This window comes from Globicephala melas, chromosome 20, assembly GCF_963455315.2.
Source record: "Globicephala melas chromosome 20, mGloMel1.2, whole genome shotgun sequence".
Lineage (NCBI taxonomy): Eukaryota > Metazoa > Chordata > Mammalia > Artiodactyla > Delphinidae > Globicephala > Globicephala melas.
In genome coordinates this window covers 48049884-48076118 of record NC_083333.1, presented here as the reverse complement: position 1 = coordinate 48076118, position 26235 = coordinate 48049884, and the positions used below count along the sequence as shown (strand labels likewise).

The 26235-nt window shown below is 36.4% G+C and overlaps 1 protein-coding gene across 2 annotated transcripts in view; it reads left to right on the top strand.

Annotated features, from left to right (window-relative positions):
• The window catches only part of USP32 (ubiquitin specific peptidase 32), a 198092-nt gene that overhangs the window by 105646 nt on the left and 66211 nt on the right, over positions 1 to 26235 (top strand). For both annotated transcript variants that reach the window (XM_030881837.2, XM_030881838.3), the window contains exons 5-10: positions 4762 to 4921; positions 17389 to 17520; positions 19159 to 19266; positions 21106 to 21221; positions 21828 to 21890; positions 23089 to 23172. In XM_030881837.2, the coding sequence (XP_030737697.1) occupies positions 4762 to 4921; positions 17389 to 17520; positions 19159 to 19266; positions 21106 to 21221; positions 21828 to 21890; positions 23089 to 23172 (663 nt within the window). The remainder of the gene's footprint in view (positions 1 to 4761; positions 4922 to 17388; positions 17521 to 19158; positions 19267 to 21105; positions 21222 to 21827; positions 21891 to 23088; positions 23173 to 26235) is intronic.

Below are 26235 nucleotides of genomic sequence, written 5' to 3'. Positions count from 1 at the left end.
TTGGTGCAGAAGGATTGTCCTCCTGCATTTTTGGTTCTTACTTATTGACTGGAAGTTGCTGTGATGGTATTTCAGTACCTCAAGACAAACTAGATCATTTTTTTTTCCCCTAATAAAATTTGCTGACCAGAAAAAAAAACTGATCTCATCTTTACAGGCCTGATTACTTGAATTTTTCACAGAGATGTTAAGTGCTTGCTCATTTCTGGGGAGAATTATATATATATTTTTTTAAAATATTTTATTTGTTTATTTTGCCATGTTGGGTCTTAGTTGCGGCATGCGGGATCTTTTGTTGAGGCATGCGGGCTTCTCTCTAGTTGTGGTGTGAGGGTTTTCTCTCTCTAGTTGTGGCACGCAGGCTCCAGGGCACGTGGGCTCTGTAGTTTGTGGCACACGGCCTCTAGATGAGACGTGCAGCCTTAGTTGCCCCGTGGCATGTGGGGTCTTAGTTCCCTGACCAAGGATTGAACGGGTATCCCCTGCATTGGAAGGTGGATTCTTTACCACTGGATACCAGGGAAGTTCCTATTTTTTTTCATTTTAATAAGGTTTATGCAGACATTACCATTTTATAGATGGGGATTAAATGTGGTTAGCCACCCAGTTCTCTTATAATTTAGGCACAATAGCAGGTACATATATTAGATAATAATTAGTGCTATAGGGAAAAATAAAGTAGACTACAGGGCATAGGTGGTGATGGAGAGGAGGTAGCCAAGTGTAGGTATTTTGTATAGTATAGTTAGGAGAGGCTTATCAGAGAAAGTGACATTTGAACAAAGAATTTTAAGGAAGTGAGAGAGAAAACCCACGCGGATATCTAAGGAAAGCATTTTTCATGAAGAGAATATAGCAAAAGCCCTCAGGGGAAGTATGCTTGACTTGTTCAAGGAACAAGAAGAGGTCAATTTAGCTGGAATGGAATGAGCAAGGGAATAGTAGGAAATGAATCTACAGAGGTTGGGGGATGGGGTGGGATGGGGTAGGGAGATTACACATGGCCCTGTAGGACAGTGTGAGTTCTTCAGCTTTCACCCTGAGTGAGACAGAAATCTTTCGAGGTATTTGAGCAGGAAAATATATGAGTTTTTGTTGCTGTTGTTTAATTACTTTTTTTTTTTTTTTTTGGCTGCGTTAGGTCTTCGTTGCTATGCGCGGGCTTTCTCTAGTTGCAGCGAGCAAAGGCTACTCTTTGTCGCGATGCATGGGCTTCTGATTGTGGTGGCTTCTCTTGTTGCGGAGCACAGGCTCTAGGGCGCACAGGCTTCAGTAGTTGTGGCTCGCGGACTCTAGAACACAGGCTCAGTAGTTGTGAAACATGCACTTAGTTGCTCCGCAGCATGTGGAATCTTCCTGGACCAGGGCTTGAACCCGTGTCCCCTGCATTGGCAGGTGGATTCTTAACTACTGCACCACCAGGGAAGTCCTGATTACATTTTAAACGTCATCATTTTGGCTCTTATGTAGAAAGTACACTGAACACAGTCTGATTAAGGTATCTGAATAATCCAGGGAAGAGGTCATGGTGTAACAGTGAGGTGATGAGACTTTTCAGATTCTGCATTTATTTTGAAGGTGGAGTTGACAGGACCATTTCTTGTATTGATGATGGGCTGTGAGTGAAAGAGAAAAGGATGATTAAGGTGTTTTGCTTGATTTAGTAAATGAATGGAGTTGCCATTAACTGAGCTGGCTAACGCTATAGGAGAGGGAAGTTGGAGGTTTCAAAAGCAAGAGAAGTTTAAGACATAATTAGAGAATCATATTAGACATTCGGGTGGAGTGGTAACTGTGCTTTTTGACATATAAGTTGGAGTTCAGAGGAAAGGATTTGTTGGCTTATAGATGTGGATGAGGTCATCTAGGAGTGAATTAAGATAGAAAATGGATTGGAAGACTGAGTCCTGTACTCTGACGTATGGCGAGATGATGAAGAATCAAAACAGGAGCCTAAGGAATAGCTTGTGAGGAGGAACGAAAGAGAATGATGTCCTAGAAGCCAAGAGATAAAAATGTTTCAAGAGGAAGGAGTATTTAACTACATCAAATAAGCCGAAAGATCAAGTGAGTTGTCCTTTGATCACTGAGAAGTGATCATTAGATTTGACAACGTGAAGTGTAGGTGATTGGTGTAGGTCCTGTGGAGTTAAAAAATCACTGGAGTCAGGATACTAGAAGGAGTGTGCTCATAAGAGGAAATTGTGACAGGGAAAGTGGAATGCTTAAAATTGCATTTATTGGAAAGGGAATGGATTTATAATAAAAATATCAATATAAGACTATGGTAATAAATGGTTGGGTTAGTCTTGTATGAAGGACAAGACCTATGGAAGAGGGAGGATCAAAGAAATGAGAGGCCTAGGTTTTGGGATACTCGTGTATAGCTGTTTAAATCATTAGGTACTCAAGGTTGATTTTAAAAAAACAAAAAAACAAGACTGTAAATGGGCTAATTTTACCTAATTCAACTATTTGATGTATTTATCTGCTGTAATTTCTGAGTAATGTGTGTGATGTGATCCAGATCCTTGCTTTTCAAGTTACCATGTTTCAGTAACTTGAAATGAAGGAAATCCATATAGGACTTATATTGTTTTTTTCTTACTGAATTTTTTTGGTTGTTGATTCTCAAGGTGGAAATTCGTATTTTACATTGTTCTTCAAAGATGTATCAGTTTCAGAAGTTTGTTTATTTTTATTTTTTTTTTGCGGTACGCGGAGCTCTCACTGTTGTGGCCTCTCCCGTTGCGGAGCACAGGCTCCGGATGCGCAGGCTCAGCGGCCACGGCTCACGGGCCTAGCCGCTCCGCAGCATGTGGGATCTTCCCGGACCGGGGCACGAACCCGTGTCCCCTGCATCGGCAGGCGGACTCTCAAACACTGCGCCACCAGGGAAGCCCAAGTCTGTTTATTTTTAGTTGCCTTTTATAGTACTGGAAAATTTTTTTTCTAGACTGCTATTATGACAGTTTATAAAAGGAGACTTCCCCTTTACTTCCCTTATTTAGAGCCATGATTCAAAAACATAAAAAGTCAGGTTTGGCAGATGGAATTTTGGTGCTACCAGTTATATGGAGTGATCCCAATGGGCAAGTGGATTTCAGAGATTGCTTTATATTTCACTAAGTCGGCCAGGCAGCGAAGTGTATAGTTTAGGCACAGAGACTTTGGAGCCTTGACTACCTGGGTTCAATCCTATCTCTGCCACGGTATAACCTTGAATGCATAACTTTTTGGAGCCTCAGTTTTCTCGTGTGTAAAATGGGGATAATAGTATCTCCTATAGAGGTTGCTTGAGGATTAAATGAATATAAAAATATTTAGAATGGTGCTTAGGGCATTGTAAATACTCAATAAATATTACCTATATGTGAAGGTCGTAGAATAATAGGCAGCTTCTTTCTTTCTTAATGGTACATGAAGGTGCATCTTATAACATCATCTTAGTTTCACTGAAACCATTGAAACTACCACGTTCAACTGAATCTAAGATGCCATCGATTAATAACGTGCGCCTTTATGTATTATAAAGAACAAAAAACCTGCGAGTTACAATTGAAGGGTATTATTGATTTTAAGACTTTTCCCAATGTCAGAGATGTTAACTTGTAAAAATTAGTAGACTACAGGGCATAGGTGGTGCCCTTGCATCAGCTTGTAGGGTTTATACTGCAAACCCTCTTTCTAGACTAAATGTAGGGTAGAGAAAGAATATGGCTATGATTCTCTAAACATGTTGGCAATGTCTTCACATCCCTGCAACAAGTCTGAATGCCATATTCTTCCATGTAGAAAAACAAGACTTCCAATGTTGTCTTGATCGCTTGGATTGCACTGTTAAGTGTTCTGAAACCATGAGGCTTAAGCATGTTGCTATACTTAATAGGATGCTACTAACAATATAGAAATTATTTCTACCATAACTCTTTTAGGTTCTAAGTTAATCCCTTAATATCTCCATCAGGATTAGAGCTGCTAGGCTCCTGAGTGTCATTAGAGCTGCTAGGCTCCTGAGTGTCATTCTTCATTGTATTTCTATGTGGGTTGCTTCTGCCTTTTTTCTCATAGAAACATCTGGCCCTCCCTCTACCTGGGTCCTCTTGTCTTCCAGTCAAAGAGATTGACTTACACAGCCATATGATGTTCTTTCTCAGCCTGGATACTTTTTTTCTCCAGAGATTTAGGAAGACAAATACTTGGAAAGAAAACAAAGAAATAGAAATCTCCTTGCTTCTTTTTGTATTCTAGTTGACTTGTGAATACATGTTTTCAGTGATGTCTTTTGGAGGAGGACTCCTGGATAGATTTTAATTCGCCAATGAAATTTAAAAGAATATTTAAATTCCATACATATTTAATTAAAATATGCTAATTCTGACCAATTGAAGTACTGAAGAAGAGGGATGAAGCAAGTGAAAAGTTGGTTTTATTAAATATTGAAAGAAATTCAGTTTACTGATTTCAGGATATACCTTAGCAAATAAAATGTGACTTATTAGTAGAAATGCACTGCTTTAATGAATTGATGAAATAATTTGCAATTAGCATATAGATTTTATGCAAATGAAAGTTCTGAAGTACAATTATATTTGAAAAATTTTATTTCCAGGTATATAGCCTATAGTGATATTTAGATAATTCTTCCTTTATAGATAGTAGAAGGGTAAATGTCAATTAAATGCAAATTTCAAGTTGTATAAGTTCCAGGTAGGTACCTTAAAATTTGACTAAACCTATGTTTTCTTGTTTTAATTTTAGGGCGAAAAGGTAAACTATGAAAAGTTTAGAAATTGGCTTCTTCTAAACAAAGATGCTTTTACCTTCTCTCGTTGGCTACTGTCTGGAGGTGTATATGTGACCCTCACTGATGATAGTGATACTCCCACTTTCTACCAAACTCTGGCTGGAGTCACACATTGTAAGTAATGGCATTTCATTGTGTTCTGTTCACTTTTTAATACAATTGCCTGGTAATACGAGAAAATGAGAATTTGCCTTTTATCAGTGGGTTTTTTCTTCCAAAGTATAGTAAAATGGAATACTGGAGGCTTGAGTACATAGCTGAAAAGGAAAACTCTCTTTTTTGTCTACTCACTGAATACTTTTGTACTCCAAATGTGTGGGGTATTTTTTTTTCCCCCACACCAAGCAATTCTCCAGTGCTCTATGGATACCAACTGGGTGTCCTGCATCTCAGTTCAGTCTGACACTGTCTACCTGGGGTTAGCACAGACCCCACAGTTTTAGGGCTCAGTCTCGAAAGACTGACCCTCTGCTCCCCACTTCAGACGCCAAGTCCAGATTGTGACCTGTGCTTCTGACCAACCACCTATAAATGAGACTTCCCATGACCCCCTCCTTGGGTTTGGTAATTTACTAGAACAGTTCACAGAACTTCAGGAAACAGTTACATTTACTGATTCATTATATAATAAAGGATATGTTGAAGGATACAGATGAACAGATACATAGGGCAGGATCTGGAAGGGCCCCAAACACAGGAACTTCTGTCCCTGTGGAGCTGTGATGCCCCAATTCTTCTGGCATGTAGATGTGTTTACCAGTCTAGAAGCCCTCCAGACCCTGTGCTTTGTGCAGGCTTATTACATAAGTATGCCTGATTATTAACTACATTCTAGTTCATCTTCCCTCTCCAGAGAATGGGAATGGGGCTGAAAGTTCCGAGTTTCTAATTATGGCTTGGTCTTTCTAGTGACCAGACCCTTTCTAAGAGCTTACCAAAAGTCATCTCAGACGTTAAAACAAAAGATTCCTATCACCCAGAAAATTGCGAGGCATTTAGGAGCTCTGTGTCAGAGATTCCTATCACTCAGGAAATCACAGGAATTTGGTCAAAGACCAAATATTAGCGGGAACCAGGGTCAATATTACTATTTCACAATAGCCCTCTACTAATTGTCCTTAACCAAGCTGTATTAGTTTCCTAGAGCAGCTGTAACAAATTACTACAATCTGTAAACTGAAAAAACAGAAATCTATTCTCTCACAGTTCTGGAAGCTGAAATCAAAGTGTTAACAGAGCCTTGTTCCTCCTGAAGGCCCTAGGGAAGAATCTTTCCTTGTCTCTCCCAGCTTCTGGTGACCCCAGGCTTTGCTTGGCCTGTAGCAGCCTCCGTCTTCCCATGGCCTTCTCTCTGTGTGTGTCTATGTCCTCTCCTCTTCTTTTAAGCACACCAGTCATTGGATTTAGGGCCCAGTCTATATTCAGGATGATTTTAACTCGAGGGCCTTAATTCATTACATCAGCAAAGACCCTATTTCCAATAAGGTCACATTCTGTGATTGCAGGTGATAATGAATTTTTGAGGGACAGTATTTAGTCCTCCACAACACAGGCCTAAGTGTTAACTTCTACTGTTCTTCTTTCCTGTGGTTACAGAATTGTACCTACACTGGGCTTTTGCTTATGCTACTCCTTAACACTAGAATGAATGCCTTTCCCTTTTATTCTCCCTATAAACCTTAGTCATCTTTGAAGACTTAAATCACATGCTGCTTGGTTTTCATAAAACATTTTCTTGCCTTCCTGTGAGAAATCATCTCTCCTTCCTCTGAACTCTCATAACACCATTTTTGTACCCTTCTTGAATGAACTTATCACTTTTGTCCTTGTATTATAATTATTTATAGCATTCCATTTATTTGTACATGTCATCTCTCTTAAATCATAGAGTCTGTATTATTTTTCTATTCACCCTGTGTCAAGCCTTAAATAAGTATTTGTTGACTGAGTAGAGGACCTTGGGTATCAAGTGCTATTTGTATCTATTTGTTCATATAATTTATGAGTTGGCTACTAGTTATACACCAGCTACTTTCCCCCTCATTTTCATTCCATTGTCACCAGAAGTTCTGACAGATAAATTCTGGCATGAATAGGCAATGAATTTGATGTTCCTACTTTTCAGTGCCCCCGCCTGAATATATATATATATATTTTTTTGAGAAATAATGCTCATGTGGTATTTAGGAGTTCTTCGGACTGAGTCAGACACTCTAGCCCTGCTACTTATTATTCATGTAGCTGTGGGAAATTTAATCTCTATGAACTTCTTTTTTCATCTGGAAAACAGGGATAATGATACAACTGTACCTCATAGATATGTTGTAAGGAGTGTGGGGAAGGAAAAGTATTTTCCTCTACTTATCTTGGTTTCATTGGGTGGGGCCCTTTAAATTAGACTAACAAAGATAACAAGAAAAAAACATAAGCTTACTTTGTTACTATTGATACTTAACTAACTTACTTATGTACCAGAACTTTCAGTGATGAGTAACTCAAAGGGGTGGTTATAGCTTGAGCTTATATAGCATCTTAGCAAAGAGCAATAATTTTATGGAGATGTGACAAGACAAAAGAAAAGGACTTTGAGCTGCTAGGGATGGCATATTGTGGGAAGGCAAATACATGGAGGAACTGTTGATTGATATGGCTGGTTAATAAGGTTTGTTATGTAGATTCTTTCCTTTGGTGCTATCTCCAGGTTGATAAGTATCTAGAGTGGTCTCTGTTGATTAACTTCTTCCTGGTAGAAGGGCAGGTAAGACATCTTTATAAATTAGGCTAATAGGGGGAGCTGGAGAGCTTTTTTTTTTGTATCAGCTTATTCTCAATTGCCTTCAACTCAAAATAACCCTTATGCTAAAGTGGCATGTTTGGGGTGGTATATGGTGCTACCCTTCAGGAATACATGAGATAGTACCTTTTTTAAGGGACTCAGCATTATGCCTGGTATAGAACAGGTAGGTGCTTTACAATGAATATGCATCCTCTTTTTTTTTTTTTTGGCTGGGCCCTGCGTGCGCTGCATGAGGGATCTTAGTTCCCTGACCAGGGATCAAACCCGTGCCCCCTGCAGTGGAAGCATGGAGTGCTAACCACTGGATCATCAAGGAATTCCCTGCATCCTTTTGTATTAGTGAACACTTGGCTTGGGAATGTCAGTGAGCTTCATCCCACTTTCTCCAGAGAGTAATTGTTTTGGGAGCAAGCAGTTTTCTAAGAGAGGACTGTAGATCAGTACAAAAATTAACTCATCCATGTCTGTGGGAAGAAAGTGTTTTTCTCACCAGTTTGCTTTCTTTTATTTTAGAATTTATAAAAATAAAGAACAAAAATAAACTAGTACAACAGACAACTCATTTGCTGCTGGCTTCAGCAAATGGCTCCTTTCTCAGTGGGCTTTCCTATGAAAGCATTATGACAAAGTCAGAATTACTGCTAAATTTCTTACAGAAATTCTGACATGGGTAGGTTTACATTCTGATGTCTGTGATTTATCATATTATTTATAAATTCTCAGCTTCTGTGGATGTCTTTGCAGGCTCCTTCACTCAAAGAATATTTGGTACATTGAACTTTTCAAATAATGTGTCAGGAATGTGGAAACAAGGGATAAAAATAGAGAATGTTATTAACTGATTTATAAGTAAACAGAAAATATTTATTTTAAAGCATCACTGACTCCATTTAAATTTGTGTAATGACCCAAGGTATCTAGGAAACAAAAAGGAGTTATAATTTTTCACTTGTAAATAACATTTATGTTAGAGTGCAGATGCCTTTAATTACTTTTTCACATACGATTATAAAGTAAAATTTGAAGTCACAGTAAGTTGAACATACTGCCACTTTTAATCAAATTTTTTCTCTTTCGTGTAAATCACAAATGAAACTGGGGCGCTATTTGCATTCAATACAGAGTTAGAATAACTAACTGATTTGATTTAGACAAGATTTTAGACTTTGTCATGGCCAGTACAGTTTTTAGAACTTCAGATTCCAAACTATTGTTACCTTACCTTTTATTTAAGTTTAAGAAATTGAATTAGAACTTCTTTTGGCTGCACCGCCTTGCAGGATTTTAGTTCTCCAACCAGGGATTGAACCTGGGTCCTCAGTAGTGAAGGCACTGAGTTCTAACCACTGGACTGCCAGGGAATTCCCTGAATTAGAACTTTAGCCAAAAGTCCAAGTTTTTATGCTTGAGTAGATCTTAACTAGATTTTTATCAAGACTGATATATTTTTCTTTTATAATTTGCTGTTTAAATACCTAAGGTTAGATTTCCTAAAAAGATATTTTTCGTCAAATATATAGTGTTTTTAATGACAAGTTAATTTTTAAACATTTTGATATTCAGAATCAGAGAACATAAACATGTTCTATATAGTTAAATGTTTGAAATAGTTTGGTACAAGTTTATTATTATTATTATTGATATCTGAAAGAAGATCCTACTTTCTAAGACTAACTAGTCATTTGGCTTTTTCTTGTAATAGCCTTTCCCCACCCATTTTGTTCATGGTTATTTAGCACTACATAGTGTTGGAATTTGGAGCCACAGACTATAAACTCAAAATGTAATTTGTTTTAATCAGCTTTTTACAAATTTAGTTCAGTGTATCAAATCCCCTACTATTGTACATGCATTGTCCTATCCAATCACAGTCTGGCATCTCTCTGCTTGAGTTTGAAGGCTCATCCTTTAGATGCTAACCTTTGAAACGTCTACATTCTAACCGAACTGTCTACTAATTCTAGGTTGAACTGCCATCTTTAACACTCTTTTTTTGTCACTCACTGGAAAGTAAAGTTCTCTCTTGTTTTTTGTCTTTTATCTTGTGTCCATAGCATAAATCCTTCTATAGGTTATCTATCCTCTTCCTTATTTTTGAATTATAGCAGAATACAACGGTTATTCTTTTTGTTTTTCTGTCCTATCACTACCTGTTTTTCCTAGAGACTTTTACACATGCTTTTTTACTTCTGCTTGCAATATCCTTCTTCTGTCACACTAGTTTTCCTTTCCCTGGGCAACCCTAAGATGTTCTGTGTGTACCTCTTTAAATATCAAGACTTCTAGGGCCTCACTGCTTATGTGCTCCCTGAAAACCCTGTGTCTCTGTTCCTTCATTGTACTTTCCACACTGGATTAAAATGACCCATTTTCTCTTCTATTAGAATCTAAACATAATTATTTTGTTCACTGTCATGTCTATAATTTTTAGTGCAATGTCAGGTACATAAAATGTTTTTATTGAATGTTTGTAGAATATTAAATGATCTTGACATATAGCTCCTGGACTTTTTTTTCCCCAAAAATGCTTTGGAAGGTTCCAACTTACCACATACAGATTGAGCCCTTACTAAAGGAGGCACTATACTCCTTGTACATTATCTCATTTAATCCTTGTGCCACCTCTGAAGTTCATTTTATCACCATTCTAAAAATGAGGAAACCACAGCTACAAGAAGTTAAAGAAACTTTCTCAAGATCAAATGGCTAATAGGTGCCAAAATTGAGATGTTTGAACCCCAGAGTGCATGCTTAGTATCATTTTAGGTTTATTGACACACAGTCATTTTTTTCTTTAATCTTTCGTAAGCAGCTTGTAATTGCAGGTAAAAGGAGGTGGTCATGTGATAGCTGTGGTTGTGGTGAGCCATCTTCCTCAGACTCACTTCAGACAATCTTGCAGCTTCACTTTTCTAATTTCCTTTTTTTCCCCTTGGGATACCTTCAAATGATTATTATTTTAAATTTCTCTTTAATAATTAACTTCATTTGATCCAGGCAAGGTCACTGAATGATTCCCCATTTACCAACAGTGAAATAGGTAATTGGAAGAACTAAGATTTTAAGAACTATGTTTTAAGAACTAATCGAGAGTTTTTTCCTTAATGATGATCATCTTTTCATAGAGTTTAGTTATATTATTTGGAAGAAAATATGTGTGCTAACTCTTTCTTGTAAATATGTTTTTTAGAGTTTCCCTAAAATGTATCATAAGCGTGATTTCTTTTAAGTAGTAGAATCTGGATACTGAGGTAATTAATGTAGTATTTTGGGCTAATTTTAGGGCCATTGAACTCATTTTGATTGGTTTTCTTTTCTTATCTAACTCAAATTTATATAACTCAAATGCTTTATTTTAGCATTTATTATCTCAACTAAAAATATGCATATTATTATATTCCCTTGCCACATTTTAGTTTGCAATGTTAAAGCCTCCTTTCTGTAAGAGAAAAATACTTCAGTGATTCTTAGGCCATAAACTGCCTAGTAAATCTGCATGTCCCTCCTTCATTATCCTCTTATCTGGTTGTAAATGATGTAAGGCTTAAATAGATTGCAGAAGGTCATTGCTTTTGAGAACAGGTTGCTTCCTCAGAAATGTTAAAGAACTGTGTTACTGTTTGAAAATAGTTGGATATTTTGCTTGGCTTTGTTTTTGTTTTTGTTTTTAAATAAGAATCCAATTCTGGCATTAAAGAGCAATTTCTGTAGCTGGAGCCTCCGGTAAGGTGGGACTTGATTAGGATGGCCCAAAGGGCAGGCCAGGAACTATTTAGAATGTTGTAGTATGCTACTGTTGTGAACCAGAAAAAATTATATCAATAGGTGGGTGATAAATTCATTCCCATTTAGCTAGTAAAGTATAAGTTTTGATATTTATTTATGAATTGCAAATAGAGTAACTACTGCAGTCGTTAACCTCTAACTTCTTTAAGTGAAAATAAGGTTAGTTATCTTTCCTCTCCTCAGCAATTCAGCTGCCAACTCATGTAAAATATTTGGGTGATGATAATATATATAATTTACTTTAGCATGCTTTTACAAATACTTGATTAACAAATTACAGTCTGTAACTATAAATGAACAGATTGCATAAACTTAAAAGGGAGCTGTAGCCATAACCAATCTGATCATTTTTGTCTTCCAAATATGTTCTACTTACTTGTCTTTCCACATTTCTACTTCAACAAAAAAAATTGTGTTTTTTAAGGAGATTAATGAACTTAGTTTTCAAAGGTAAAAATATTTGGGAGGAAGTTGATATGAATTTTCTGTGTTCTAATTTAGTGTATAAACTAAACACCAACTGATCAGAAGTACTCATTGAATACCCATTATATGCTCAGTACCTAGATGTATAAAAATGAGAACATAGTTTCTGTCTTCCACCTTTGGTTTCAGTGTCAGATTTTTTTAATCTGAAGATCTACTACTGGGAAGAAAATTTAGAATTTGAGAAAACTGTTTCTCTGGAGGAACAGATTTCTCTTTCTTTCTTCCTTTCACATAATAAATGGAGTAAACAGACATCTTATTTAGGAAAATGAGGCAGTAATGCTCAATTTATATATCAAACTCCTGTAATTACTCTCCCTATTGCTAAAATTTTAAATTATTCCTTTTAAATAAATTCAGTCATCTGGGTATTTGAAGTAGATGCTTCTGTTAAAAAAAAAGAAAACTGTGGAAATTCCCTGGTGGTCCAGTGGTTAAGACTCGGCACTTTCACTACAGTGGCCCGGGTTCAAACCCTGGTCGGGGAACTAAAATCCCTCAAGCTGCGCAGCACAGCCAAAAAAACTTTAAGAAAAAAAAAAAAAAGAAGAAAAACCAAAACTGCTAAGGAATAGAGTAAGAATGAATACTTTGAAATCACTGGAAATTTAAAATACATTGTTCTTGTCTTGCCAGGTAACTTGTAAGCTACTTGTCCATTAAATATTTCTGGAGTGCTCAAAATGTACCAGATATTATTCTAAGTTTTAGAATATAACAATGAATAAAATAGACCAAAAAGCCTGCCTACAAGGAGCATATGTTCTAGTTGGAGGAAACAACAAAGAAAACAAATAAGTCTTAGAGAACAAAGTAAAGCAGGGAAGAGAGATGAAGGAGCATCATTGGATGGGGTGCAGTTTAGAAGATCCGAGAATATGACATCGAGTAAAGATCTGAAAGAGTTGTAATAGCCATGCAGGTATCTTGCAAGAAGAGTGTTAAAAAAGTTTTGAAGCAGCATGATTCTGCTTAAATTTTTCTTCTGAAATGATGTTTTTATTCTTAGTGAAATTAACTTCCCCCCCGCTTTTTATGAATTGTCTGTCTTGTACTTGTTAATTTATTGTAGTCTTAATGCTTTTTAATTCCGTATATTGATGATTTAAACTCACTTCTGTTCTTAGCTGCCCACTAGGCTATTCTTTTTTTTTTTTTTTTTTTTTTTTTTGCGGTACGCAGGCCTCTCACTGTTGTGGCCTCTCCCACTGCGGAGCACAGGCTCCGGACGCGCAGGCTCAGAGGCCATGGCTCACGGGCCCAGACACTCTGCAGCATGTGGGATCTTCCCAGACCAGGGCACGAACTTGCATCCCCTGCATCGGCAGGCGGACTCTCAACCACTGCGCCACCAGGGAAGCCCTAGGCTATTCTTAACTCAGCAGTCAAGAGTGATCCTGTGGATTGGATCATGTCACTCCTCTGCATTAGATCCTCCAGTGGTTCACAATTTCACTTAAAATCAAAGTCCTTACAGTGGCCTATATAATCTGACCCCCATTTTCTTACTGACTTTTATTTTTGGATATTTGTTTCTTGTGGGGAAATTGCTATTATTGTTATGCTTTTTCTCTTTTATATTTTCTTACATGTATTAATGAGATATAGGAAAAGCATTGATTTTTCTATATTTATTTTATATCCCTACAGGTTTTTAAACTCAATTATAATTTTTAAATGTTTTCTCTTTGAGTTTTTTTGGAATGCATTCTACTTATATGCAAATAATAACCTTGCTTATTTTCTAACATTATACTTCATATTCGTATCTTATTGCATTGGTGAGAATTTTCAGAATCATGTTAAATAACAGGGGAAGGGTTCTACTTTAGGTTGGGAAGTAGAAAGACATGAAGGATCTTCATTCCCATTTTAATAACATGAAATCACTACATAAACCAAACAATCATAATCTTTAAAGCCACTGAAGACATATCAATACAAAGAAATCTTAAAAAAAAAAACAAAACTGAATTCCAGAGGGACAAGTGCTTCCTAGGTAATCAAAGGATATAAAGGTGCTTTCATTTCTGAGGCCAGAGGCTGAGATTGGGGCTAAGGCTGCCAGAAGAGTGAGCCTGCCTGAGGACAGTCTTTGCTGGGATAAGGAGAAGCCAGCCAAACTTTGAAAAACCCGTTTCAGATTTAAATCTGAAGGAACCGCAAGTGCAAAGATAATCATCTCTGCCCTGTAATTCTGTCCTGTGGAAATTTTGCTGAGACTGGGGTTAGGCAGTTTCATGAGCTCATAATTTTGAAGTCTCAAAATCTTGAAGGTTGCAGTCTCAAGGCTCTGTGGTCCTGAGCTGCTGTCATTTTATGGAGTTGCAGTCTTGAAGTCCTGTGGTTATGCAGTTTCAACACAGGGATTGACAAACATTTTCTTTAAAAGGCAAATAGTTAATATTTCAGACTTGTAGGCCATATGGCTCTTTGTTACAATTACTCAACTCTGCCACTGTAACACATTAGCAACCATAAACTAAATGTAAGTACATGGCATTGTTGTGTTCTGATAAAACATTATTTATACAAACATGTATGCAGCCTTCAGGCTGGAGTTTATAGATCTCCAGGTTCAAAAACTAGCAGTTTCTGAGCTCTCCTGAATAGAAATCTGAGCTCACCTTCAGAACATTTGAACTAGAGGTAAACTTAGTCTAACCAAAGCTGCAACTAAACTTCTATCCAAAATCTGTCATGATTAATGATATCAGATGGACATTATGGACTGGGTGTTTCCTGTTTTCATCATTGCTCTGTGTAGATACTGATTTCCATCTGGTATCATTTAATTTAGTCTGAAGAACATCCTTTAACATTCCTTTTGGTACCGTTCTGCTATTGATGAATTCTCTCAGCTTTTGTTTGTCCAAAAAATACTTTATTTTGCCTTTGTTTTCGAAGGATATTTTCATAGGATATAGAATTTGAGATTAACAGGTTTTTTTTTTTCTCCTTTCAAACCCTTTTTTACCCCATTAATCTTCTGGCTCCCTTGTTTCCGAAGAGAAATCATTGCTTATCTTAGTTCCTGTGTTTGTAATGTATTTTTTCTCCCCTCTCATAATGCTTTTAAGATTTTTACTTTATCAGCAGTTGGATCGTGTCTTGCCTTGGTTTGGTTTTCCTTGAATTTTTCTTGCACAAGTTTCACTGAACTTCTGGATCTATGGGATTATGGTTTTAATCAAATTTGAAATTTTTTCAGCTGTTATTTGTTTTAAATATTTTCTGCCCACTCTTTTCTGGGACCCCAGTAACATGTATGCTATACTTTTGGTATTGTCTTACAGGTCACTAAGAGTCTACTAATTTTTTCAGACTTTTTTTTCTCCTTATGCTTCCATTTGGATAGTTTCTATTGCTCAGTCTTCAGGTTCACTGACCTTTTCTCTGTATTTTTTAATCTGCAGTTAATCTCCCATGAATTTTTAAAATTTCAAGTACAGTTGACCCTCCATATCCACAGATTTAGCATCCACAGATTCAACCAATTGGGGATTGAAAATATTTGAAAAAAAGTTTTTTCCAGAAAGTTCCAAAAAATAAAACTTGAATTTGCCACGCACCAGCAACTGTTTATATAGCATTTACATTTTATTAGGTATTATAAGTAATCTAGAGATGATTTAAAGTATACAGGAGGATGTGCGTTGGTTATATGCGAATACTATACCATTTTATATGAGGGCCTTGAGCATCCTTGGATTTTGGTATCCACGGGGGTCCTGGAACCAATCTCCTATGGATACCAAGGGATGATTGTATTGTACTCTTCATCTCTAGTAGTTTCATTTGGTACTTTTTTTTTTTAATAGTTTCCGTTTCTCTTTTCAATATAGTCATGGTTTTCCTTAAATTCTGTAGATATTTATAATGGTTGTTTTAAAGCCTTGTCTACTAATTCCATCATCTCTGTTATTTCTATGTTATTTCTATTTTCTATTGACTGGTTTTTATCCTGGTTTTGGATCGCTTTTTCCTGCTGTTTTATGTACATATATATATTTGGATGCTAGACATTATGAATGTTATATGGCTAATGGATTCTGTTGTCATCCTTTAAATTAGGAAGTTTGTTTTGTTTTGATAGGCAGTTATTTGTGGATCAGGTTGATATTTTCCAGAATTTTTTTTAAAGTTTTTTGGGGGCAAGTCTGGAGTAGCCTTTACTCTAAGAGTTAGTTTTTCCCCTACTGATTAAGTGACCCTCTGAGTCTGTGAATGCTCCCAGTGTTCAACAAGGTATCTCTGCTCTGGCTGGTCAGAACTTAGGCATTTCCTAGCCCAGCCTCAATGAATTTCACTCTATGCATACATAGCTTAGTACTCTGCTAAAACTCAGTAAGACTCCTGTTCATATTTCTGGAGCTCTTTCTCTACATAACTCTTTCCTCTCCAGTATTCTGCCCTGTAAACTTGAGCTACCTCAACCTACCTGAACTACAAGTTCTATTCTTAACTCAGTGAAATTTCACTGCTTAGGTTCCTCATACCTTGCCAAGGTCTGGGAAGAGGCTGCAGGCAGAAAGCCAGGGTAATGGAAAGACTCACCTTGTTTGTTTTCCAAATCTTACTTTAGTTCCTTGGAGGGAAAAAAAACAACAGCAACAACAATGCACATATAGAATGTAACCATAGTTGGAGTTTACCTGTGATTTTTTTTTTAAAATACATCTTCTGATGAATGAGGAGAAAAAGATGTTCATGTTTTCATGATGCCCCTATTACCTATCACATTATAAATCCTGTTCTACCCTGTCTTATGTATTGACTTTATTACTTATAACATCTTTTGTCATGTTCATTTTCATTTATTTAATAAGTATTGAATGTGTGTAGTTACCATATCGACAGGATGGATCAGACATGGTATCCTGCTATTAGGATGTTTATAGTGTAGCCAGGAGAGAATATGTATATAGAATCACTAAATCCAAGATACAGATTGAAAATTACCAAAAATGAGTACAGATAAAAATGGTGTGGGGGGCTTCCCTGGTGGCGCAGTGGTTGAGAGTCCGCCTGCCGATGCAGGGGACACGGGTTCGTGCCCCGGTCTGGGAAGATCCCACATGCCGCGGAGCGGCTGGGCCCGTGAGCCATGGCCGCTGAGCCTGTGCGTCTGGAGCCTGTGCCCTGCAACGGGAAAGGCCACAGCAGTGAGGGGCCCGCGTACCGCAAAAAAAAAAAAAAAAAAAAAAAAAAAAAAAGGTGTGGGAAGCCATAAAGGTCTCAGTTGTTTCCTGTTTTACATATTGGATTTAAATGGGGAACTGCAAAAAAAAATTTTTTCCATTTTAAAGCTTCTTATATGTTAATTTGAATTTAATTTTCATTCCATTTTAAATATAATGTATTTGTCTTTCAGAGTTTTGTTTTAGGTAATTTTTAGCAATTTAACTGGGAAATTAAAATATATCCTTAGAAGTTACATTATCAGGATAAACTAACTGCCCAGAAGAGAAGCCTGAGGTTTTATAATCTTGTTTCATTTGACTCTCAGTGGAGGAATCAGACATCATTGATCTGGAGAAACGCTATTGGTTGCTGAAGGCTCAATCCCGAACTGGACGATTTGATTTAGAGACGTTTGGCCCATTGGTTTCACCACCAATTCGTCCATCTCTAAGTGAAGGTAGGAACATTCTATTTCTACAGTGTTCCTTGCTAAACACACATAAGACCATCTTTTATTTCTAACCAATACATCTTAACTCTAAAAGGCTATAATGTTACAAGTTTGCAAGTTTCTTGCAAATAGTGTAGTTTAGTGGGAAAAAAAACTAAATTGGGAATTATAGTCTTGAGCTTCCTATTCTACCTATGTAGCCTTGCATAAGTCAGTTTTGCTCTCTCACCTGTACATTCTCATATATATAAAACATTTTGACCGAGACAGTGGTTACAAAACAGTACTCCAGTGAGGTGCCTCAGCATCTGGTGCAGGGATTAGGGAGGTGGCCACTGAGCAGGCAAAGCTCTAGGTTTCCACACATAGCCCCACCTGTTCCCTCACCGCAAGAGCCTCCACTGTTTTTATTTTACATAAGAAAGTTCCACTGGGGAATTACCTGGCGGTCCAGTGGTTAGGACTCTGCACTTTCACTGCTGAGGGCCCGGGTTCAGTCTCTGGTTGGGGAACTAAGATCCTGCAAGCCGTGTGGCGTGGCACCAAAAAAAAAGGAAGAAGGTTCCACTGTTCTATCCCTCCCTCCCTCCCCTGCCCCAAAAAGATTAAGAAACCACTGGACTGGACCATCTCTATGCTCCCCACTTAGCCCTAAACTTTTCATTGCTATAAGTTAAAAAAAAAAAAAGTTAGTAATGCAAAGGGTAGTTGTTGGTGATATCACAAAAACCATATTTGGAATCTGAATACTTGGGTTCTGCTTCTGGTTCAGACCTTTTTAAACTTTTCTAACTTTTGGCAAGTCATGTAACTACTTCTAGCTTTGATTTTCTACTCTTTAAACTGAGGGCACAGAAGTAGAGTCTTACAGACAATCTGTATTCTTCACATTCCCAGTGTATTTCAGAAATACCTGTTTGGGGAGCCAGAACAGATAGGGCTTGTACCTACTTCAAAGGTGCAGTTGTGTTTTTACCTTTCTAGAATTGGAGAGTGATAAGTCATTTTATTTGAAAACAAAATTATTCCATTTCTATTTTTTACAAAAGGTTTGAAAACCACAGGATTATATTATAAATTCCCTTTTATTTCTGAATTTTAAAATATTTATAAATATTAAGTAATACAAAGAAGACTGCAGTACAGAATTTCTTTCTTTGGTAATATAGTGTGTTATTTTTCTTTGCTTCATGAAAGAGCTTAATGGAGCTTATTAATAACAACACAGTATATCTTTGATATGCAGTTCAACTTTTCTTCTTTTTTCCTTTTTCTTCTTAGTCTTTCCAAATAAGGATAATTGTGGTCTCTGACATTTTTTTTCAGTTCTTGATTTTTTAAACTGATTTTTATTTTTTACAGCTAAAGTCATTTTGAGCTATAGGAATTGATATAAAATAGAGACAGGCAGGCAAACAAAACCAAATACTAAATGATAGTAATGTATTTTCTGCTAGAAAATTAAGTTTTATAATTATACCAGGAAAAAGGGAAATACTTCCTAGGACAATGGGAACTACTGATAAACTTTTTTTTTTTTTAATTCAGTCAGTTTATGGGAGTCATGCCTCCTTTCATAAACATGTCCTTATTACCATTAGGAAGTTTGTTTGTTGTGATTTACATTGTCTTCCTATTTTACAGGTTTGTTTAATGCTTTTGATGAAAATCGTGACAATCACATAGATTTTAAGGAGATATCCTGTGGGTTATCAGCCTGTTGCAGAGGACCCCTGGCTGAAAGACAAAAATGTAAGTGTGTTAAACACTATCACAAAATTTGCAAACTATACAGCGAAAAAAATCAGCATTCATTCATATAAAAATCATCTGTGGATTGAGGCTTGAATTTTCATTACTCTGGCAAATAGCAGTCTCATGTTGAGCTTTTACTGAGGTCGCTGTAAGGATTCAGTCACCTATTTTCTGTGGAGTGATTTGGGATTTGTCATTAGTAACGGGGTTGATTTTTCCAGATGAATGTGCAGCTCATGATAAATGAACTACATCAGTCATGATGTATTTGAAAATGTTAAGCATTTAGAAAATATTTTCTGGTAGTCTATAGAGAATTTTGTGTCTTGCATGACTTGAAGTATAACTTATTTTCTGTCACTTGAATACATTAGTATTTTATTAGCAAAGTGAAATTTATGATCAAAACACAGTTTTATTAAATACTAAAATGGTCTTTTAAGCCTAACTAAAATGTTATAGTGTAATTTATAAGCATATTGAATTAATAAATCTTAACTATATTTGAGAAAATGCAACAGTTTAGGTTCCAACATTTAATTGGAACCTAATTCTAATATATTTACAAGTGTCATTATCTCTGTGTCTTTCTAAAATACAGCTTCACAAATGTTGCCTATGTGGGGTATGCTACTTGTTATTTGATATTCTTCAGTAATGTGCTGTGATGCACTCCATTGATTTAATAGCATAATTATTATGGGAGTATATGAAATAGATAAGTATGTAATCTAAAAAATGTATATTCCTTTTTTCTTCCCTGATATGGTATACCATTATTCCAACCTGGCTTTACGATAGATTATTTGTTCCCATTAAAGTTCAAATATTAAATAAAGAGGCCAAAATCTTTGCTTTTCAATTGAGGTTTATTATTGCCTTAAAAAAATTTTAATTTCTTTTTTGCTAGTGGAAGTTAATAAACTAGAGTGATTCATTTGATGTTAATTAGCAAAGTGCTGCTATTTCTAATTCTTAGTCTGTTGTATATAAACAAAGAATTGAAGAGTTAAAATTGTTCTTTGGCAAAAAATGAGTGTGCCTTAATTACATTGGAGAGGCAAAAATCTTTATACAGTTATCCCTCAGTATCTGCTGGGGATTGGTTCTGGGACCTCCTCGGATACCAAAATCCATGTATGCTCAAGTCCTTGTATAAAATGGCATAGTATTTGCATATAACCTATGCACATCTTGTGTAGTTTAAATCATCTCTAGGTTACTTATAATACCTAATACAATGTAAATAGTTGTAAATACAATGTAGATGCTATGTAAATAGTTGCCAGTGTGGCAAATTCAAGTTTTGCTCTTGGGGACTTTATGGAAAATTTTTTTCTTAATTTTTATATATTTTCGATCTGTGGTTGTTTGAATCTGCAAATGTGGAACCTGTGGATACAGAGGGCCAACTGTACCACCTTGTTATTGTTGATTCTTAATGTAGATGGAGCATTTTCAACATTGTGAGAATCAACTCTGAAGTGATCAGTTTTAAATAGTACAAATTAATTTAAAGGCTTGAATTACCTCCTCAAAATCTGTGAGGTATTGTACAGTAATTTGGCTCTTATTTTTCAGTTTGCAAGGAATTTAACTCTAGATTTGGGGGACGGATAGGGTTCTCCAACCTGGCTAATGATGTAGATAGAGAGACTTAGCAAGTATGTGCAGGAAGTCCTACAAGTTCAGAGGACTTTAATGACATAGTCTGCTCCAGATAAGCAGACTTAATCCAGAATATACTTGCTTAAGAAACTAAGTAATTTTACTAAGGCAGCTTCCAGTAAAACGTATTGTACTTCAGAATACTTCATAAGAGTTTCTTTTGTTTAGTTTGCTTCAAGGTGTTTGATGTTGACCGTGATGGAGTTCTCTCCAGGGTTGAACTGAGAGACATGGTGGTTGCACTCTTAGAGGTCTGGAAGGACAACCGCACCGATGACATCCCGGTAAATTCTGGTTGTATACATCTTGTTGCATGTAAATTTCCAACAGGAAAATGGAGTGAAAAATTTTAAAAAGAGATCAAGAGAAAGGGATTTGTTATTACCTCTAGTTGCTATATTATGCTACTCAAAATATCCATAGCTGAAGGTACAAAATTGGAAAAAGAATTTGCCTTAGAAAATTTCATAAACTGAATGTATTGTGTAAAGTAAAAATGAAACCAGAGGGAAATTGGCTTAATTTTTTAAAGCAAGTGTAACAATCTATTAATGGTAATTTAAAAAAATACTTGACCTGGGCTTCCCTGGTGGCGCAGTGGTTGGGAATCCGCCTGCCGATGCAGGGCACACGGGTTCGTGCCCTCGTTCGGGAAGATCCCACATGCCGTGGAGTGGCTGGGCCTCTGAGCCATGGCCGCTGAGCCTGCGCGTCCGGAGCCTGTGCTCCGCAACGGGAGAGGCCACAACAGTGAGAGGCCCGGGTACCGCAAAAAAAAAAAAAAAAAAAAAAAAAAAAACTTGACCAAAATGTCGTATACCTTAGTCACTGACTAATAAAGATGGTATCTACTCTTTTCTAATTACTTCTTTGGGTTTCTGTTTTTAAAGGAATTACACATGGATCTATCTGACATTGTAGAAGGCATATTGAATGCACATGACACCACAAAGGTGAGTCTCGCTGGGACTAATCCTTTTCTAAAAATACCTTGTACTCTGAATTGGTTTATATAGTTTATATATATATTTAAATCTCTTCTACCTCATCCCCACCAAGTGCTTATTTGGATCTGTTGTTACAACACCTCCAAGTTGTCTCTAAAGATAGCCCATTCCATCTTTAAACAACTCCATTAAGTGTTATATACATAAAAACATTTATTATATTTTATAAGCTAGGCATTTTATAAAAATTAAGTAGACACAGCCGTTGCCATCATTTATAATCTTTATTTCTCCCATTTTAATAAGTTATGGTAGGGCTAGCCTTATACTGAGTGAAAGAATGCACAGAAAAAAAGAACACATATTGTATGATTCCATTTATATGAAGTTCGAGAACAGAGGCAAAACTTAAAAATGGTAACAGGTGTTACAACAGTGATTTCGAGGATGAGTGATTTAACTGGGGAGGACCATAAGGATATTTGGGATGATGGAAATGACCTTTTATCTCAGTCTGGGTGGTACATATGTTCTTTTACAAAATTTAAAAAGTAATATTGGTAAAGATCTGAGTTCTTTAATGGCAGCCAGAATAAGCATGTAATCAATAGCTTATATATATTTTGCCTTCTGTATGAAAATGTAATTTTTGGTACACTTTGACACCAAGAAAATATTGCTTTACTCAACTTATAAGAGTAATGTTAAATTGTATTTTGGGGAAATGTAATGTAGATACTCATTTTTTGTATTTATTAAATTCTTTTAAATCTCTAAGAATTCTGATAAAATTACCAGATATTTCTAAGAAGGTCTTAGAAAATTGTTAGGATCAAAGGGCATAATCCAAAGAGTCTGCAAAAATGCTTTCAAAATTAGTAAATGCTTCATTTTCCCTACTCAGGGCCTTTTGTGGGTTCCGTAAGTGACCTTTGAACCAGAAGATACTGTGAGTTATTTCCCAGGTCTTATTGGAGGAAGAAGATTGTTGGGGATAAATTGTCCTCATTGCCATTGACTATTTCAACAAAATTTGGTTACTTTTAAACTTATCCTAGCTGGCCTACTTCTCAGATGAACACATAGCATCTACCTTAAATTATTGGTTTTCTTTCAGACATATGACAATTAGAAGTTTAATAAACCAGATTTTATTCAAATAGTATAAAAAATGAGATCTTTTAAAATACTGTTTCTCTTTCAGATGGGCCATCTTACTCTAGAAGACTATCAAATCTGGAGTGTGAAAAATGTTCTTGCCAATGAATTTTTGAATCTACTTTTCCAGGTATGTTTAAGGTAAATGACAGGTACAGAGGACAGTGGTACCAGTAGTTCTGCATCTTTTCCATATGTAATAGTTATTACAACTAGGCTACAAAACCATATATTATAAAAAGAACTACATTATCCCATACACGACCTGAAGGATGGTGAGAGAGCATGAGTGCCTACTGAAGTTTCTCAAAGTCATGAGACGATAGGAGGGTAGAATAGAGCTGATTATGTTTATCTTACAAGTAATGACAGAGGAGAATGTAGACACATAGAGAATAATTTGCTATTTTTCTTCATTGTTGTCTTGTTTAAAGGCCCCTCCTAACAAGTAAGGCTGTGTGAACAGAGAGATGGATCATAAGTAGGCAGCTGTAAATTTTTCACAAAATATACAATCTTCCCAGTTAGGAGATTATCTTAGATGCAAGACTGTTTCTCAGTTCTGTTTTTTTTTCTAATTCTTTAGAAGATCCAAAAAAGATTGAAGGAGAAGGAGGAAAGAATAGCTGCTAGGAGTGAGCAGCCATATTTTAACTGTTTTCCCAGTTAAAATACTTCTCTTGCTCCAATTAAAAAAAATAACTTATGGTTTCCCATTTTTCATGGTTCTTTATAAATATTTGTTGATTTAATAGTGATATTTTAGATTCTCCTTATTATATTTTCCTTTCCTTGTAAAAGCATCCCTGTGAAAGTCAGAAAGGTTTAGTATCTTTGTATCATGATCTTCCATTGCAAATAAAGAGTAACTTGTCTGTGACAACGATGTTAGAATACATGGAAATTGAACTCTTCCTTATAGCTAATGAATAATTAATGTATATTTAAAGCATATGCAATCTGATAAGCCTATAATATCCATATAAATCACTCAGCTGCTCCACTATCAGTTTTCAGCAGGGATTTAAGTTGATAGCTTTGTAAAATAAAAAATGTACAAAAATAATATAAATCACTACTATAAACAGAAATGACTTGCTTGGTAATACGAAAATTGATCAGCTATTTTTTTATCTCATTTAAAATAATATTCTCAACTACTTTAAGTCATAATTAGTTATACAAACATTTTGACCACTTAAGTAAACTTTATGTTCACTTAATATATGAGTAAGCAGACTGTTATGCTAATTAGTTTTATTTTCTATCTGTGTCTTAAAATAGAGTTAGCTGGTAAGTTCAGTGATAAAAGCTTGAATTATGCTCTTATTTTATTTGCCAAGATCCCACTCTTGCCTGAGTATTTAAGTGTAACATAAGTATCAGTAGAATTAGTAAACCATTCCTGTGGTAATACTTTATTTTCAATCCTTTTTAATAAACTCAGTGCCCAATATTTTGCAGAGGAAGCATGCTAAACATGAGCAGGATCTTCTATCTTATACATTTGTCAGAAAGTATCAAATGTTAAATAATGTGGTAAGCAGAATAACTCAGCCTACCCCCACCCCCACCAATATCCATGCCCTAATCCTTGGAACCTGTGAATATGTTATTTTACATGGCAAAGGGGATTTTGCAGATGTATGAGTTTAAGGACTCTGAGATGGGGAGATTGGCCTGTATTATTCAGATGGGTCCAGTCTAATCACATGAGTCCTTAAAAGTGGAAAATCTTTCTCAACTGTGGTCAGAGAGAAAGAAATGACGTTGGAAGAAGAGTGAGAGAGGTGCAAGTGGCTAGCTTTGAAGAAAGAGGAAGGGGCCGCGAGCAAAGGAATGTGGGTGAACTCTAGAAGCTGGAAAAGGCAAGGAAGCATATTCTTCCTTTGACCTCCGGAAAGGAATACAGACAGCCCTGTTGCCGTCTTAATTTTTAGCCTAGTGAGATCCATGCCTTACTTTTGACCTACATAACAGTAAGATAATGAATTTGTGCTGTTTTAAGCTGCAAATTTTGTGATAATTTGTTACAGCAGTAATAAAAAAAAACCGATACAGAGGGAGGTAATCCGTATTTATGGATTGGAAGGCTCAATACTTTAATGATGGCAATTCCCCTTCAGTTGATTTAAAGATTTGTGCACTCACAATCAGAATCCCAAAAAGTTCATTGTTGTCATTGTGTTTTTGCAGAACTTGACAAGCTGATTCTAAATACACAGAGAAGTATGAAGGGCCAAAAATAAAAATAGCAAAGGTGATATTAAAGAACAGTGGACTTGTATTACCAGATATTAGAACTTGTTATAAAATAACAGTATTGGGCTTGCTTCCCTGGTGGCGCAGTGGTTGAGAGTCCACCTGCCGATGCAGGGGACACGGGTTCGTGCCCCGGTCCGGGAGGATCCTACATACCGCGGCGCGGCTGGGCCCGTGAGCCATGGCCGCTGAACCTGCGCGTCCAGAGCCTGTGCTCCGCAACGGGAGAGGCCACAACAGTGAGAGGCCCGCGTACCGCAAAAAAAAAAAAAAATAACAGTATTAAGACAATGTGATATCTGCATAAAGTTAGACAAACCAGTGGAACAGTATTGAGAGTTCTTAAAGAGACCTACATAGGTGTGATCACTTGATTTATAACAAAGAAGACATTGCATTGCAGATGCAAAGGGGTGGTCTTTTCAGTAAGTGGTACTGAATTAATTAGTATTCATATGGTGAAAACATGCCTCATTATTCCCACCCCATTATAATACATGAAAAGTAATTTAGGTAGATTATAAATCTAATAAATTTGAACGGTAAACAATAAAATGTCTAGAAAATAATATAGGAGATATTTTAATGACTTTGAGGTGGCAAAGAGTTCTTAAACAGGACGCATGCAGCAATGAAGACCCAATGCAGCCAAAATACTTCCAGAGAGCACTAAGCATAAAGAAAAGTTTTAAGTTGGACTTCAGTAAAATTAAGAATTCTTTTTATCAAGAGATACCATTAAGAAAATGAAAAGAGGGACTTCCCTGACGGTCCAGTGGTTACGATGCCACGCTTCCAATGCAGGGGACACGGGTTCGATCTCTGGTTGGGGAACTAGGATTCCCCATGCCACGTGGTGTGGCCAAAAAAAAAAAATGAAAAGATAAGAATATATTTGCTTTATCTGTATCCAACAAAAGACTTGTATATA